Source organism: Antennarius striatus, chromosome 16 (assembly GCF_040054535.1).
Source record: "Antennarius striatus isolate MH-2024 chromosome 16, ASM4005453v1, whole genome shotgun sequence".
Taxonomy (NCBI): Eukaryota; Metazoa; Chordata; class Actinopteri; order Lophiiformes; family Antennariidae; genus Antennarius; species Antennarius striatus.
In genome coordinates, this window is record NC_090791.1 from 7,730,559 (window position 1) to 7,749,331 (window position 18,773).

Below are 18,773 nucleotides of genomic sequence, written 5' to 3' on the forward strand. Positions count from 1 at the left end.
GAAAAAAAATTTCTTGACCTCATCATGTTTCTGGATAGCATCAGCTTTTATTTGAAAAGTCAAACAAGAAGTTGTGAACCAGTCTTTACAGACCAAGAGATTCTAGATTGAAAAAAAATAAAATAAAAATAAAGGAAAGAAGTAAAAGACATGATTGTAGAAGAGATGCTTGTGGGAACGGATAATTGTTTTTTTTTTTCCCTTAATTTTGTCTGTTAATTTACTTTGGTAAATGTTAAGAGGTTACATGTTTCTTTGTTCAGAAAACGCACAGTATTATTGAAAATCTTTAAGTGAATGTCTTTTGGATTTCGTGTCAACGTGATTATTGTGTAATTTCTCTCTCTCTCTCTCTCTCTCTCTCTCTCTCTCTCTCTCTCTCTCTCTCTCTCTCTCTCTCTCTCTCTCTCTCTTTTCTCGGTGCGTCTGAGCCGCGGATCATCTGCGCCTTTCGGTTCAGAAGTCCACTCTTTCTTGCCCAAATGGAGACAACTTGAGCCTCCAGGGATTAAAGGTTCTACAACCGCTTTTCGTGAATTGAAAACACGACAAACGACAAAACCCAACAGGATACTACACCTTGGCTGAGTTTAATCTCTCCTGTCATCTTTGGACGACTTTTCCTCAACCGATCAGGTAGGGAAAATATTTCAAACCACGGTCACTCACGCTAAAAAAACAACAAACAACAACAACAACAAAAGAAAACATGTGCATTTGGAATTTTATGTCTGAAAGCAGGTTTGTTATCTTGGATGGGGGAAAATCGCGAAGTAAGAAGTGCGTGTTGTACCAGCCCGTCAGGCGTGTGACACCCACTCAACCTGTCCCGAACGGTAACAACAGTAAAAGTTAAAAACAGCTGCTCGTAAAAAAAAGTTGCGTAAATATTAAAATCCGCTCGGCATCTGTTGTGGTTACGTAGCAGGTGTACTTTGCCTTGTGGCTTGTAAAAGTGACTGAAAGTTATTTGGTTAAGGTAGGGCAGTAGATGATCTGCTGTCATCATGGAGGTAATATCTGTCTTGATCAAAATATTTGGGATTCCAGCACCAGGTGCAGAATACAATGAAATCCTGTGAGGATGAATGAGGAATATTATAGCTACTTAGCCCACTCGTTCATCAAAATGCACAGATCTGATTGTTTCTCTGAATTCTCAAAATCAAAATCTCAAAATCTCTCCTTTTTCATCAGAGAGACAGGGGGGGAAAAACACACCTTTCCATCGTATAAATCACACCATGACAAATACATTACTCATTAATCTTTGAGGCAAATGTTTAATCTTAGCAACTAAAAACCATCAAAACATTTGTGATACTAGAGGAAGATGACTATTCTTAGTTTTACCAGCCTCTAGAGGAGCTGGGTCTCTGTGTCTCTCCTGTCTCTAAGGACATATATCCAATTCCTACCGACCCCAGCTTTTCTAATGAACAATGGAAGCTTTGTTAAGTTTGCACACCTGAGCCAATCACATCTATCTATCAATGTGCTTTCCAGCCAATCCCAGTCTGGTGCACTGACAGTAATTGGACACAGCACTCTGGGGACATTCTGGCTCACTGACCTGGACTGTGTTTATATTGTCTTGAATTGAGTGAATTTGGGTGTAAAGTTGTGATTATTTTCACCACTGAAGAAGATGATCGCTTGTGTGTAAGAGAAAAGTTTAAGAACAAACTGTGTGTGCAGTGCAGCAGAAAGTTTAACTGTGAATTTGGTTCACTGATTTGATGTTGCACGCAGAGTTTGCTGGCCCAATTCTAGTTCCTTTCTACAGAGAGGTAGAATAGACTGGAAATGACACAAAGTGGTGTGGAATCTCTGCAGCATGTGATGCTGTTTCCCAGTAACCTACATCTGGTATTTTCTCTGAATCAAGGATATTTCGTCTGGTTGATTTTGAACTCTGCAGGATTATTGATTACCTCCTATATTTTTAAGTGATTGTATGTTGACGATGCTCAAATTAATTGTTTTTACTCAAACCAGACTGTGAAATTTCTTGGTTCTTCATCCACATATTATAAAAAAGACTTATTTTTATAAATGATTCTTTGCCCATTCTAATACATAGTCTAGTATTTTGGAGTGTGAAGAGAAGACAAGTAACATTTTACAGGACGAGTGTGTGTTGTAAAATCATATGTCTGCCATTAAATGAACACTGAACATGGCAGCACGTGTGTCAATGGTACAACCTGTTAGATAAAAATCAACAGCTTTACCCACAGGACACTAGTTCTTCATCATAATGGTTATTGTTGAGGCAATTCAATGAAAATAACGAGAAAATATATGTCTCTACACCAACGGAATTGTTGAATTCACGACGACAAAGAGTTCTCACAAAATATGTCTCCTAAAGTTACATGAAGTAAGAGAAGTCTCCTGAACAGCTGATGCATTAAATTAATTTTACAGTAGCTGAAAATAGAAATATTGGTATACTGAAAAAAATTACATCTCTGCCTTATATTGGAGACTGTTAGTAGCATTATTCAAAAAGCCATGTGTAGAGTCTGATGACTTTTTCTGCCGTGATAGGGTACAGAAATGTCCTGTCAATGGTAAACAGGACATAAAGGCAGAGCAAAGTCCTGCAAGATGTTACGGTATGTAGCTATGTTTCGTTTCTTTCTTTTAGGTCTGCAGGTGCTGAGAAAAGAGGGATAATGTTTAGGGTGACACACACACACACACACACACACACACACACACACACACACACACACACACACACACACACACACACACACACACACACACACACGGTAACACAAAGTCACATCCCCTGACCACATTACTATAAACACAAGCAGCCAACTGAGGGGACAGAAACTGAAAACAGGAAGAGAGCAACCTCTCCTCCTCTTCTTTCTCTCTCTCTTTCTGTCTACCTCCTGAGCACTGCCGAGGTGCCCTTGAGCAAAACACTGTCACAAGTTGCTTGTTGGGGGCACCACGATGGATTTGCCCTCCGCTCTACCCCTCAGTATTGCCAGCTTACAGGGCCCTTGTATGTGTGTTTGTTTGTGTGTGTGTGTGTGTGTGTGTGTGTGTGTGTGTGTGTGTGTGTGTGTGTGTGTGTGTGTGTATTTTAAAAGGCCTGTACACAAACATCCATACACAGTCTAAGAGTGAAAAAAACAATTTCCCCCAGGGGATCATTCGAGGTTGTTTCTTTGTCGTCTTCTTCTTCTTCTTCTTCTTCTCACATCTGTTATAAAAAAGGGGAACCTGTCTCTGAAATGAACTCCAAAATAACAGAAGAGAAAAAGCTTAGATGTGTTTGCGAAAGGGGTCTGTGAGTGCATGGGTGTGTATTTATGTGAGTGCTAGCAGTTTCATCACCTACTGTGTCTTTAACAATAAATACAGATTTCACATAAAACATAATAGCTTCATAATAACGGCTAGGGCTACGAATGAAAAGTAGCACATTGCTGAATTTGTTTGCCGACTGAATGCTTGAAAATTTAATTGAAGTCCATTTCTGCACATACTGACAGCAATGCTGCGTATGATTAAACCTGTAAGGGCACGTTAATCTGCATTACGATTGCACTAGCATATATTTTTAGACATGGACATTGTAAATGACAGTTGCATGCAAAAGTGTGTGTCAACATGAATAATGACTTGCAGACTTCGCTAACTGTGCACTGCATTTTACAAAGCAGGATTGTAGGCACCTACGCCTACTCGCTAAAGCAGATGCAAATCCCAGTGATAAATGGACCATGTGTGCAAGTGTGCCTATGTTTGCATGAGAGTGAGTGAAGTGATCTAGAGAGGAAATGAAGTGGGAGTTAAAGGAAAAAGAAATGAAATCTCGACAGAAAAGTCAGAGCAGGACAGGTGAATGGAAAGAAGTCGGTTGGGTTTAGTTGACAAAGGACAGATGAAACGAAGAATGCGTGGGACCTAAAATAAGCCAAGCATCACTTTGTTCTGTCATTCATGTGGCCTGAAAAGGATGTTTTGCAGATATGTATACTTACCTGTCATTATAGCTGTCAATTCGCATATGCTTCTGAACCACTGACTGACTTATATTATTAGATACGTATACTGTAGTAGTTTTCATTGTGATCATGCTTGGTCTCACTTGTGCTCATTCCTTCTTGTCTGTCTATGGTTGTCTGCCTCTAAAGAATTTGTTTTGAAGGACTGAATAATGACTTGCACTTTATGGTCACATCATCACTATGTGACATATTAATGAATAAATTCGCACCGAACCCGTTACTAAAAGTTGTGTGCAGAGAGAGTTTACATTTATTAGGGTTAGGAAACAATAATAGTTTGGTCAGGGAGTATTTATTGTACATGTAGTTTGGGTTTTTGTGTAATGGGCTTCAAAACAACTGCAGCGTAGCCTGCTGTTATTACTCTAACAGATTTTTGATTGTTTATGCCATCTTATTTTGCAATGCAGAAATATGAATACTTTGTTTTCTGCACATTGCATCCAGTCTTTGTGGCCAAGGAAAGCAAGATGGCTAATGAGTTGATTAGCTGCACGGAGGACAGACACCTGTGTGTGTTTGATTAAAACAACATTCTCTAATTGTGTGACTGTCATCACTTGAGTGTGATTTCCTCTCCTTTGAAGCAGCAAGAGGAAAACCACTCAGAATGAGTGCAGCTGAAAAACAACAGCTGTCTGTAATATTGTTTCATAGTCAGTTTTTATCAGGTATATCTTCCTTTGTTTGTAATCCACAGTTGAATTGATGCAACATGACGTCAGTTAGTGGGTCTTCAGAACCCAAACAAAGGGACATCCTCATTTCTACTTTGTGTGCTCTCAGTATTTTGTGCCAACTTTTGCTGGTTTTACAACTTTTCAGAGTGTAAGAGATGGAAAATGGTACCACTGATGATGTCGAGGCTCTTTGGGACAAGGTAGACAGTAAACGTCATGAACTGTGCTGCATCATCTCCCCGGCAAAGATCACCCCATACCTCCGGCAGTGCAAAGTCCTGGATGAGCAGGATGAAGATGAGATCCTCCACTCCATGCTGCTGGTCTCCAAAGCGAACCGCACAAGTAGGTTGAGAGATGTTTGGGTACATTAAGTCATCTTTATGACAGGACATGAAGCAACAGATGGTTCGGAATGGCTTCTTTCAGGATGACATTGTGTCACGTGAAAGTAAGTGCTTCTGGAAGTTATAATTTAACTAAGTCAATTACTCCTCTGTTAGGCCGTCTGCTCGACATTCTCCACAACAAAGGAGAGCGAGGGTATGTGGCCTTTCTGGAGAGTCTGGAATTTTCATACCCTGACCTGTACAAGCTGGTTACAGGGAAGGAACCCACACGACGCTTCTCCACCATTGTAGGTGAGACCCACACCCTTAACATTCACATTATAGTTTCATTGTTATGAATCTCAATGAGCAAAGTTTCTGAACTGAGGCAACCATGCCGCATGCTGGCTGTCGGTGGATTTATGCTGAGACAATCATAACAAACCAAGTGACAGTGAAGAAAAATACTCAATGATCAATGCCGCTTTAAAAATGTGAAAGAAAATTACTGAGAGAAACACAATGAAGTGTCAGTTCTGCCCTGACAGAGCCAGATGGCAGTATTTAAATTCTTTATCTTTCTCAAAGGTTAAACATCAAATTATTTCCAAAGTGCATGAATAATTACATGAGCATGTAGTGAATTTCAAGTATGTCGACCATGGTGACTTCATAACAGATACTGCACTTTGTTCTACAGCAGTAAAATGATACGGCCAGACGTAATCAAATGTAATAAGCATAATTAGTGGTTGGAACATCACTATGGTCATTTTATTAGGAGGTCAGCTGCTATCCCCTCAGTCAGATACACAACCTGAAGCCTTAACAACAGTAAAAACTAATAATTTATGCTCCTTATCATCCCGTCCGTTTCCACACTGCAGTCGAGGAGGGTCATGAGGGTCTGACCCAGTTCCTGATGAACGAAGTGACGAAGCTACAGCAGCAGCATAAAGTCAAGACCCTGCAGCAAGTGGAGCTCAGCAGGAAAAACTGCACCTTGGAGGATGAGCAGAAGAAGCTAAAGCTGGCCAATCAGGAGCTTCAGGCCATCCAGCAGAGTATAAAATACTTATTACTATTTGAGATACTTTCATCATATACAAAATTCTCTTTATCTGTTTTTCTGGGCTATAGTATTTCAATAAGAAAATACTTAACATACTAATAGATGTACAGTAGCTCAAATCATCTTTATCCCCACCTCACATGACTGTTCACGCCATGTCAGCTAATGGGACTCCCTGTCAGTCCTGCAGTTGTCGAGGTGATGTGTCTAAATTGTTCATTTCCTGGCTACATGTTAAATGTATTCATTATAACATTTCAGATATTTGTGGTAAATATTTTTCTATAATCAGAAAAACCAGAAGTGTAGCCATTTAAAAAATTACTGAACGCTTCAAATAGTAAAAAAAAAAAAATCAACTACATTTTAACTGTGATTGCTCAAGCCATCAGTTAGCTAATACTAGTTAGCTTGTGTAGTAAGAAATACAGGCTTCTTAAGCCAGCTAGTGTGTGTGTGAATAGTGTTTAAGAGAAATAATAAAAGTTCACAATAGTTTTTTAAAATATACAAATATTTGTGATTATCATTCTAATATTATTAATATTAGCTGCATAATAATTATTCTATGTCTCAGTTGATTCTATTGAGTGAATTTTAACTATCAAATTTATTTTATTTATTAAATTTTATTTATTTTTTAAATATATTTTCCATATTTACCTTTAAACAACCATACTTTTTTTTTTAGATGTTTTACAATGATTGCTGATGCTAACAAATGGTTTCCCTTTATTAGCACTGGACAACACAACTGTTGTACTACTATAAATACAAATGACTGTGGTTCTATAGGATACAGCAAGTTGAGAGAAGAGAGAAACACTTACAGTGATGAGCTGCTGAGAGTCAAGGATGAAAACTACAAACTGGCTATGAGATATGCGGCGCTCAGCGAGGAGAAGAACATGGCTGTGATGAGGAGTCGAGACTTGCAGCTAGAGGTACCGATGGAATGCGACTTTAATGCTTGTAATTAAATTTTATATGAAACATTTTGTAGAAATTGATAAATAATTGTAAAACAGCAAAGGTTTTTGAGGTATTGTGGGGATTTTAATGGTACAGTCTCTAATTGTTATGCACAGATAGATCATCTGAAGCACCGGCTGAACAAGTTGGAGGAAGAGTGTGTGATGGAGAGGAGGCAAAGTCTCAAGCTGAAGAACGACATTGAGAACCGACCAAAGAGAGAGCAGATTTTTGAGCTGGAAAGAGAGAATGAGATGCTCAAGATCAAACTGCAAGAGCTACAGTCAATCATACAGGTGACTTCTTAACATGGGGGAAAATAGTGCCTCTGTTACTACAGAGTAAACTATTTGGAACTGCGTTAGCATTTTAGTACATATAAAATACGATTACATAGTTTTAATGTGTTTTTTTTCTGTGCAGACTAAAAAGGTGGAAAATTAAACAACAAACAGGTCATTTTCATCCCATTTACAATCAACCAAAATAGAGTAAACTATTTGGAACTGTCTGACAAATAAGCCAAAAATGAACTTCTCAGACAGAAAAGGCATTTGCATTGATTGTTGTTGAGTAGCTAATGATTATATGTCAAATATTTGATCTCTTTAAGCTCTGTTTTTGTCTCAACCAAATAAAAACATCTAGCATTTAAGCTGCTAAATGCATCACAGTGTTCCCTGTTCTATACGTTTGCTGCTCCCCTGCTACATACATCCTGCTGAAGGAGTAATTTAGAAGAAATAGAATAAACCAAAACAGGAAACCAAAACACTGAGCTAAAGCTAAAGAGCTTCATAGATTGGAAAGTGTTGATTCTCTTTGTGTTTGTTACTGTGAGACTCTGTTAATTCAATACAGATCATCCAGTTGCCAGTTATAAAGAGGTTTACTCTCAAAAATGTGTGTGTGTGTTAACAGCCTGGACCCCTCCCTGAGTCAGACAAAGCCATCCTTGACATTTTGGAGCATGACAGACAGGAAGCATTGGAAGACAGACAGGATCTGGTCAACCGCCTCTACAACCTCCATGAAGAAGTTAGACAGGCAGAGGAACTTCGAGATAAGGTGACAAACCATCACCACCGACGCACTCATATTGGACTTGAGGTGTATAAGGATGTTTGATAAGTGAGTGGTGGTGGTGATGAATCCTTCAAAAGTATGATTGACACGACTATATATGAAGTTGGTAAATGGAGCGCATGAAGATGAACAAAAGCAAAACCAAGACCACAGAGTCTAAAGCCCATGAGACCATCAGTGAATCACACCCTGTGCAGAAACCCCCATCTCAGGCCTCTCTTTCTTTAACTTGTTCTTTATTCTCTCCCCCTTTGTGTTTCTCTTCCTGTATCTGCTTGTTTTTTTGTTTGTTTTAAAGATATATAAATAACACCTTTTGTGGTGTTTGTGTGTTGGTTTTAGTACCTGGAGGAGAAGGAGGAGCTGGAGCTAAAGAGTTCAACACTGCAAAAGGATTGTGAAATGTACCGCAACCGCATAGACACCATTGCCATCCAGCTAGAGGAGGTGGAGAAGGAGCGGGACCAGGTGAAATACCCTTACGTTTGTCATTATAACATGCATTATAACTGTTTGCATTTTGCCAATGGGTGCAATTGTTTTGTTGCTTACCCTTCCTACCAAATTGCAATAGGCATTTCGAGCCAGAGACGATGCCCAGCACCAGTTCTCACAGAGTCTTGTTGACAAAGACAAATATCGCAAGCAGATCCGAGATCTGGAGGAGAAGAGCGATGAACTCCATATCGAGCTTGTACGGAAAGATGTCAAACTGGTTGCCTTGGAGTCTCGCGTGCGACGAATGTCCAAGGATGTTGCTTCAGACCAGGTCAGACATAATTAAGTAAATGAATGGAAGGTTGATGTCTAAAGGTTAATGTTTTCTCTCTTTTGTGTTGGGCTTTCATTTTGCTTTTGCAGAGTTTGCCTCGGGGCCTGCCTCTGACCATTATCTCTCAGGGGGCGGAGTTTAAACATAACCAGGGCCAATCAGGATGGTCCAGTGATGAGTCGCCAGAGGATAAAGACTTACCTGAGAAGTCTCGCCTCAAACGCAGACCCATTGTCAAAGCAGGGGTCAGCAACTGTTTACTACTTACAAATATTAATTTATTTACCTGACATTAAAGGTCAAAACTTGTATTTATTTATTTCAGAATATCACTTTAAAATGATCAGAAAATCAACCATAGAAGATAAATACTGTTTACCACCACCTTTATTACGCTACCTGTACTTTAAATATATCTTCCAAAGTCACCACGTATGGAATCACATATTGGCAGCAACTGTGAATCAGAGACATCTGGATTCTACCACAACTCATTTAACTATTAACATTTGTTAATAATTAACATTTAATTATTAACAATTTTAAAATTATTTTATATTTTAGAACAGAGTGAAGTCTCCAGTTTGTGCACCAAAAGACATTCACATCAACTCAGAGATGAATCTAACTGCAGGTATCGCAAATCAGTTTCATCCATACATTGTATTTCACCTTGACATTTGACACTTGTAAATTCTGCCACATTTATCTCTGGTTTTTTAGTTCCGTTGATCAATGGAGGAGATATCCAGATTCCAAACTCACATATCAGCAACCACTCCCTATTCCCAATTTCACCTGTGTACTCACCTTCCTTAGTTCACCCACTATCCTCCTGCTTTTCCCCTTCCCAATCGCCACTCCCCTTCCATATGGGGGAACACCCCAACAGACCAAATATGGTGAGAGCCGCTCACAAGTCCAGAGTCATACATGTGAAAATGTATATTCCCAAAACTCCAATACATTTATGATCTGAACCTTTGTAAATCTACAGCTATGTTGCCGTCATGACAGCATCCAATCCATCCTGGCGGAGCCACCAGAGAAAGCATCGCTTTACCGCAGAGAGAGGGAGAAGGATCATGAGTTCCACCCACGCAGGTAGTCACAGCCACACGAGAATCAACATTTAAACTGTGCTGCTTATTTCAAGTCGAATAGGTGTGTCCTGATTGATCAAGTATTCTGCTGTTCGTTCTCTTTTAGCCACTCCGACCTTGATAGTGATAACATGGAAATGGAATTTGGTAAGATATACATTTAGACATTGAACAAAATGAGGTCGGTGTGTGTGGGTGTGTGCATGTGTGTGTATGAGGGTGTGTGTGTGTGTGTGTCTATATAATCTCTTTGTCTTTTCTTAGAGGGTGAAGTACCTTGTGGTACTCCTTCTGTTCATTCATCCTCCTCCTCCCATCAGTCAGAAGGGATGGACACTTACGATCTGGAGCAGGTCAACAATATCTTCAGGCAATTTTCTCTCGAGAGGTACAAGAGAAGCACAGACCAATAACACCAATACGCATCACTAGAACTGAAGTTTACATATAACCACACTTCACTCTTTAATATGTGTGTTTACCAAAATCCTGTAAAATTTGGTTTATTGCCATTAACAAAATGCTTGTCTGAAGTTGTGTTTGAACATCTGTGTGCAGACCATTCCGCCCGTCCCTGTCCTCCTTCTCAAGGATCAACTCTTCCTTGAAGGCAGTTCAGGAGCTGTCGCTGCTGGGAGACAACCTGCTGAAGGACATCACACTGGTTGGTGGCAACAACAGCGGACTTTTCGTCTCATCTGTCCAATCAGGCTCCCTCGCTGAGAAGGCGGGGCTACGAGAAGGCCAGCATCTGCTATCGGTATAAGGCTTGCTAATTGCAAGGTTCACACATTATTTAGGGTGATTAAAAGAGGAGTGTAGTGCATTTTTTTGTCCGATTAAAACCACTGACCTCATACCATCACCTCCGTTTTATCTTTTACTTTTGGATACCTGTATGTTTCTTGTTCACTTGTCTAAACACAATTTTCTGTAATGAGTAGACCACTTTGCAGGCACCAGCATTAGACACATAACGGGTCAAACATGAATCTGTCTTGTGTTTTTATTGGCTGACCAGCTTGAGGGATGCATACGTGGGGAGAACCAGAGCATTCCATTGGATACCAGCACTCAGGAAGAAGCCTATTGGACGCTGCAGCACTGCTCTGGACCAGTCAAGCTCCGCTATCGGAGCAACTTTGACTGTAATTTGGGTTAATTGGTTTTGAGTATAGCTGTTAGTTACATTTAACGTCTACATAAATAACGTGTGTGTATGTGTGTGTGCGTGTTTGTGTGTGTGTGTGTTTGTATGTTCATGCTACAGCCTTCCGTCGCCTCCAGAGAGATCTGTCAGACGGCTTGTTGACTTCTGGAGACTCCTTCTACATACGAGTCAACCTCAATATCTCCAGCCAATCAGACAGCTGCTCTCTGAGTGTGCGATGTAATGAAGTGGTGCATGTGCTGGACACCAGGTACCAGGGCCGCTGTGAATGGCTATGCGCTCGTGTCGACCCCTACACCAGCTCCGACTTAGCCGATCATGGAACCATACCCAGCAACACGAGGTATGGAGAAGCGCGTTGTGTATTTTCTGTGCTAGAACAGCAGAATGGTCAGCAATATGTGTGAAGTTTATCAGCAATTTATTTGAGTTTGAATATTCTCTCATGATGCTGAGTTACACTTATAGGTCTGTGTGTTTCATGTGAGGCTGCAGTCTGTTGTTTTCACACAGAAGCAGAGTAAGCAGCTTGATATGATGGAAAAACATGACATCGTCATTTTTACCTTTCTAATTGTGTGAAAATCATGACTGAGAAGTTTTTAAGACAGTGTATTTGTCTGCGTGTGTGTGTGTGTGTGTGTGTGTGTGTGTGTGTGTGTGTGTGTGTGTGTGTGTGTGTGTACTTGTGTGTACTTGTGTGCACTTGTGTGTTTGTGTGTGTGTTTTCAGGGCCAAGCAGCTACTCTTGGTTAAGATTCAGAAGTTAGTGTGTCGAGGGGGAAAAGATGAAAATGAAAGTCGTCGCAACAGTAGGGTACGAATCTTCATCAGCTATTATGGTCTCTCTTCCAGCATAAAAACAACGGACACATAACGGATTTTAACACATCATATTAATAAAGCAACAGATTCCCTTATGACTGGTGCTGTCAGGCGATAAAGAAAATGTATCTAATGAATTACAGGATTTGTAATTAATTAATCTAATTAATTGCATTTTAATCTCATACCTACTAAAGGCCCCTAAATAAAGAATTTGAATTCTAGGACATTACAAAATTGTAGTTCACGACTAATCAATAGAATACACCAAGAAGAGAAGATTTGAAATCCACATTTTTATTGGTTGAGTGTGTTTTATAAAAGAAATTCAAAAGAAAAAAGGCCAAGCACATCAGTAAACCCATTAGACCAGGTGCATTTCTCAAAAATGCAATACAAATACAGCTAAATAAAATAAATAAAAATTCAGACATAAAATAAGGTAGAGTCTCAAATAGGCACATAAGCAGACTCTCAATAAAAATGAATACTAAAGCTGAGTAAATACAGCAGTTCAAAATGAATAGTATAACATGCCTCTAAATAAGGTAACATCAAGAGCAAGATGCCAACAGGCTTTTCCTTTAAAACGGTAAGCTAAATTTACAGGAACTGACAACAGACAACTCTACTATATGTTCTTGACATGTTTTGCATTTAAATAATACGTTAGGCTGGAGCTGCTTCTGTGACATGAAAATTCTCTTTTACAAAAAGTACAAATCACTGCCTTTTTGTTGACAGTCCCGTCTTTGTTCTTTTTAGAAATAAACTTTCCGCCCAAAGGTCCGACTGGGCTTGCCTCGCTCTCCTGTGTCGCGTCCATCTCTGTTGTCAGTCACCCTGCTTTTGACTAGTGGCGCAGGTACGAAGTGACGTCACTGCAGCCTACGGGTCACTCAATAGGACAAATATAAAATGCTTGTGCATTGACTTGCCACTCACGATTAATTGCGTTAATTTTTATAGCGCGTTAATTTGCAGCGTAATTAATGAATCTAATTAATGCGTGAAACTGACAGCCCTACTTATGACTAAACAAAACTTCCTTTCAGCTTGTCCCGTTAAAGGTCACCACAGCACGTCACCCTTTATCCGTTTTTAGATGAATGCTCCTATTTCTTTAGCAAAGTTTTTATGCTGGATGCCCTTCCTGCCTCAATCCTCTGTTTTTATACGGGCAATAAAATCAGTGGCAGTGATTCACTGCCACTGATTAATCTCTGTGACTATATGTGATGAATTATTAACTTAACTATGTTAACCCATTCTTTAATTTTGTGAGATAGCTTTGTCCACTTTGCTGTGTAGCTATCACGTACTGTCGGGCGATGTATGAAAGGTGTGTGTATTTGCCCTGTATAGCCCAGTCTGCAGCCAGAGGAAAGCAGCCCCTCTCCTGATCCCAAATCCAGTCCACGTTTGTCCAGAGCCAGCATCTTCCTCACTCAGATACTACAGGTAACAAAGTTCAAACATACCCGTATGTGGTATATAAGAATCAAATAAATGTGTGTTTATTTACACTATTACCAAATCCTTTTAACATGAGCAGTCATTTTACAAAACTGTTAAAATCATCTGGAAAAGCTTCAACGTAGTTTCATATTGTGTTCTCACAGTATTAAAAAAATCTTCTAAAACTATTAATAGTATTTAGTTTTCAATAGTCACTCTGAGCAGGTTATCCATGGGCTGTAATGTAGGGCAGCAGTAGCTCAGTACACAAGGACTTGTCTTTGGGAGTGGTGGGTGGCCAGTTCAAGTCTAACATGGACCAAACTATGAACTGGTAGCGTGACAGGTATCATTTCAACTCCTAAGCCCTGCCGAGGTGCCCATGAGAAAGGCACTGAACCCCACAAGCTGCCCCTAGGTAGGCTGCCCTTCACTCCACCATCTGTCTCCCGTAATTACGTCCGCAAAGCGGTGATGTATTGTAATTGTTATTGTTTGTGTGTTCATCTGTTCATCCACCAAATATCTTCACAACTGTTGCAGATAGGAAGATGAAACAAAAAGCACATTACTTGGGCAACAAAGGAGATAAAAATGAGATGATGACCTTGACTTGAAAAACTAGGTCAAGGTCAAATTTCAACTTTTGTACATTTTTTTGCACATATCTCAGGAACCGGATAAGATGTAAAACACAAAGCAGCATTTTCAGGAAGCCAGCGGCAAAAAAATGTGTAGGTCAAGGTAAAATTTTGAATTCAGGGGTGTTGCGGGACTGTTCCAGTCTTTGACTCTCTTGTTTACATGTTTAGAGGCCCCTTTTGTGTTTGAATGTGTGTGAAATGATACACATCCATCCATTTTCTTGGAGACTAGACGACCGCAATCGTCTCATCTTCAGTGACTAGTGAAAACAGGAATTTCCCCCTGAGGGACTAACAAAGGAAGTTTCTCTTTCTAATGATAGTAAATCAGAAACCGCAATCTCTTCACTTGGAATTATTGATGATAGTTATCTAACAATCTTGCTTCATTTCCTTTGTAACTGGATAAAGCAGCGCAGACAGATATCTCTAGTAATAGTTCATGTCTGTTTTGTAGTTTGTCGGCAGGGTGGACATCAAATACAAGCGAATGAACAGCAGTGAGCGGGTGAGGATCATCAACTCCAGCAACACATCACTACCCATTCAAGGCTTTGAGACTCTCAGACCAGAAGGTGATTAAGAATGATTTAGTGGAACAGAAGTCATCATGAGGAACCAGGGAGAACATCTGAAATGTCCACAATTAGTTGACAGAAATGAATAAATTAGCTGAAGCTCAAATAGGAGGTTTTTTTCAGGAAGTATTAGTGATAAAAGAAGGTGCAAGCGCTGATAAGTTGAAGAGAAAATGAGAAAACTCCCTATGTCAGGTGATATGTGAGCTGTCCAAGCATCATTACTGTCATTTAAAAAATAAAAACAAAAGAAATTAAAATGTTTACTGAAGTTTAGGCTACTCTTTGGTTCTTTGTCCTTTTGCTAACGGTGCATGACGGCTCTCTATCTGTGCACTTTCTTTACTGGAAATAGATGCTGCTGACCCAGATAGTGAGCTGAGCAGGAGTTTGAACCTGATTCCTTACAGTCTTGTCACACCCCAGCGGAGCCAGAGGAGAAGACCAGTCCTGTTCAGTCCCACCCTTCTAGCCAAAACACTTATCCAGAAAATACTCAACATGGGGGGAGCCATGGACTTTAACATCTGCAAACCAGGTCAGTGTATGGGAAGGGAAGGAAGAGTAAGCAAAACAGAGGCGTCAGGAGATAACATCGAGCCAGTCTTAGAAAGCAGGTCAGGCATTGTCCTGTGTGGTGGTGTAAATGTTAAGGAGTGTAAACAGAGAGAAGGCCGGCCAGGATGACTTATTGTGTCACTGATCAATAGATTGATGCTATAATTTAATAAAGCAGGGCAGTTTAAACATCTTATTTCTATAATTTAGGCATATTTTACACAGTGCACCTTATTAGATTGACTTCCTGTAATCTGTATAATTTGATAACTCTGTCAAGCCTACAGAGACTGAACATCTAAGACACCAAGATGGGAATAAACATCAGATGTTATTAAAATGTGACCCATAAATTCTATATTCTTACTTGATTGTGTATTGTTTTGCTTAGACACTCTGTCCAAAGAAGAGTTTCACCTGAAACACAACGTGGAACCTTTTATTCACTACAAAGAGAAACAAGCAACATATGAATGCATCACCAGGGAAAACATAGAGGCTGTTGCTGCTAAGGTATGTGTGTGTCTCTAATAAAAATATAACTTTTTAAAATATAACTTTTTATAACTTAAATATAACTATATATTTAGTGCACTTGGCACAAAGTGAACGTGCGGCTAGAGGCAGAAATATGTTAGCTTACTGTAACATAAAGACCTGAAACAAAGAAACTGTTAGCCTAGGTTTGTACAAAAGTGTATTTTAGTAAATAAGCTACCGAGAGAATCTGGCTGGTTATTCCTTTGTTTTCAATGTTTGTGCTAAGCTAAACTAACTTGCCGGCTGGTTTTGGCATCACTTTTACACCACAGACATTAACTTTCTACACAAATTATTTATTTTATTTTATTTTTTCTATGTTTCAACTTTTGATTTTGTTATATTCTTTCAACCCATCTTCAACTAGCAGAAAACATACTTAAATTACTCATTTCAATCCTAAATGTGAAACCTTTAGGATTTAATCAATCAGGATAAAAGGTTCTTTAAAAAAAGTCACATTTCCCGTTATTTCCTCAAATGTTTTACATGCAAGATGGGTCTATATTTTTCTGTGAAGCTGTTTTTTTTCCGCCTGTCTCCAGGGCAAACACTGCCTGCTGGAGGCTGAGCTCAGCTGTGTGAAGGACCTTCTGCGTAGAGAGATCTACCCAATCATCATCTATGTAAAGATCTGTGAGAAAAATGTGAAGAAGTTACGGTAGGCCCGACAAACCTCTCACACATTTACCCACTGCCTTTCACCCACAGGCTGACTTTTTTTTTCCCACATGCAATATGCTTCAATCATTGCATTATATAGTATTTTGGATTGATGTTACACAAGATATTTATCCAATTAAAGGACAACTTTAAGGTTTAGTGAACCACTGAATACATTTGTTTACAGGTAACAGTTGTGAACTTAAACCATTACATCATTAGCATTGCTGATTTGATGTGTTTCCTGGTGCACTGCATCTTTAAAGGGAAAAGAATTATACACAAAGCACTTTCTGTAGGTGTATTATTTTTCTGAGAATCACAACAAAGTACACAAACCACTGTTGCAAGGTGATAGCGACTTCTAAACAGGACCACACTCACCACCATAGAGCTGCTTCCTTCCTGTTTCCTGTCCACACAGGAAATTGCCTCTGCGCGTGGAGTCAGAGGAGGAGTTTGTGAGGTTGTGTCGAGCAAAAGAAAAGGAGTTGGAGGTCATCCCCTGCCACTACGCCAGCCTGGAGCCTGAGACCTGGGCGGGAACGGACGACCTCATCAGGGTCATCAAGGAGAGAATCCTGGAGGAGCAGAAGAAGACAGTTTGGGTGGAGCAGGACCTCCTGTAGACACAGATACTACTGTGGACATAACATGACTGTGTAGCTGAGCAAAAGACACCATGTACTTCATACTTGTTTGTGTATTATTATATTTATGCTCCGACTCTCCGTTATAGACTTAAAATAAATGCCTTATCTACTTTGTAAATTTGTGCCTACACATGGATTTAATTCAACTTAATACAGCAAAAAAGTCTATTTTTAGCTTAACATTTAACACTTAAAGAGAATGTGTTCGTCTATGTGTGCTCTCATCCTACTTAACATTGATTATACTGTCTTCTAGTGGTTGAAATTGATTTTCACTTTTTAAAAAATCATATCTCCATCATTTAGAGCCTGTAGGACTTTATGTTGCATTTCTTATGAAACAATTGTGTTTGTAATGTCACATAAGAGAGGTAAAGCTTTTCCAGCTTGGTTCAAATAGAGTGTAGCATTTAATGTTTTCTGAAAACGCATTACACCTTTGTACAACATTAGGAAACGAGACTTTTGCATAAACACAAGGTTTAAAAGTTCTGCCCTATCATTTTTTTCATGAATGCAATCAAAGGTACCAGTGATACAAGCCAGATCAGCCTTGAAGGAAAAAAGCTAAACAATATTCAGCAAATACATAAAAACAAAATTGTTATGCATAAGTAAATATTTTAAATTCTGTTCCATTGAAGATCTTGACGGCAGCTACTGCATGTTATACTGCATTTGACACTTTAAATAATCCATCAACAAAATATCCTGAATTGACTGATTTTAAAACTTAAAACGTACGTAAAAACACATTTTCTAGAGTTATGAGATTTCTAATTTTAGAAATAACCAGTAAAGCCACATCAAAACTGGTAGGTTCTACAGCTTATAAAGCAGTATCGAGTGTCTATTTTTGCTGTTTTATGGATTCCAGATGTTTCAATCTGACAAACATGGGCAGATCAGAAAGGGGTTTAAAATAAATGTTTTCATAAGTGCATTAAATATTATCCTCATCTGCAGGGACAGACATGCATATAAGAATATTTTGTGTTTGTGAACATACATTTAAAATATGGACAAAACAAAAGCTGATCCACCCTAAGGACAAAACACCACGACACAAACAGTAACGTAGTGTATACTCTCCAGTGCTGTGAGGAATGCAGTGACTTGTTCATTGGGGAGACTAAACAAGTGCTCCACAATCATATCAACACAGAGACAACTTAAGGACAAGACCTGAAAGGCACAGGCACTCCTTTGAGGACGGTCACGTCCACGTTTTAGCCAGGAAGACAGATGGTTTGGAAGAGGAGTTACAGAAGCATTTTTGTCGAACTGGAGAGACCATCTCTAAACAAAGAAGGAGGATGACTAACTAACTGGTATAGCTACCAGTTAGTTAAAAATGAAGAAGACTTTTGGATGAGAGGTGAAACGTCTTCAACAAACATAATGCAAATCTATTCTTGTTTGCTCCTCTTGATTTAACTTGTCCTGGATGACTGAGAACCTTCGCTGATAGATTGATTCTACATGAGATAAGCATAGGATAGGTTTGCCACTGAAGACTGGATTAAAACTGAAAGCGTACAAAGGCTTGTATCGAGGAATGCATAACAACTCTACTGTATCTATTTACTGAAATGCAAAGTTACTACAGGAAATAATTAAAGCAGCGCCTGT

General features: G+C 39.3%; 1 protein-coding gene across 3 annotated transcripts; it reads left to right on the forward strand.

Moving 5' to 3' along the window:
* The first annotated feature begins 431 nt into the window (after nt 1-431).
* Nucleotides 432-17,130, forward strand: card11 (caspase recruitment domain family, member 11). Of its 3 annotated transcripts, none has more exons than XM_068337631.1 (25): nt 432-636; nt 4,863-5,062; nt 5,221-5,358; nt 5,934-6,110; nt 6,914-7,062; nt 7,207-7,386; nt 8,012-8,158; nt 8,519-8,644; nt 8,751-8,945; nt 9,038-9,193; nt 9,513-9,582; nt 9,672-9,850; nt 9,946-10,052; nt 10,158-10,198; nt 10,316-10,439; nt 10,610-10,811; nt 11,073-11,199; nt 11,322-11,565; nt 11,955-12,039; nt 13,413-13,508; nt 14,607-14,724; nt 15,083-15,265; nt 15,677-15,798; nt 16,371-16,486; nt 16,913-17,130. In XM_068337631.1, exons 2-25 carry the CDS (start codon nt 4,873-4,875, stop codon nt 17,115-17,117), a joined length of 3,477 nt encoding a protein of 1,158 aa, XP_068193732.1. In that variant the 5' UTR covers nt 432-636; nt 4,863-4,872; the 3' UTR covers nt 17,118-17,130. The 3 variants fall into 3 exon arrangements, with proteins under 3 accessions (XP_068193732.1, XP_068193733.1, XP_068193734.1); XM_068337632.1 differs by having other exon boundaries at nt 9,768-9,850; XM_068337633.1 differs by lacking the exons at nt 432-636; nt 4,863-5,062 and having other exon boundaries at nt 5,221-5,354.
* Nucleotides 17,131-18,773: the final 1,643 nt, after the last annotated feature.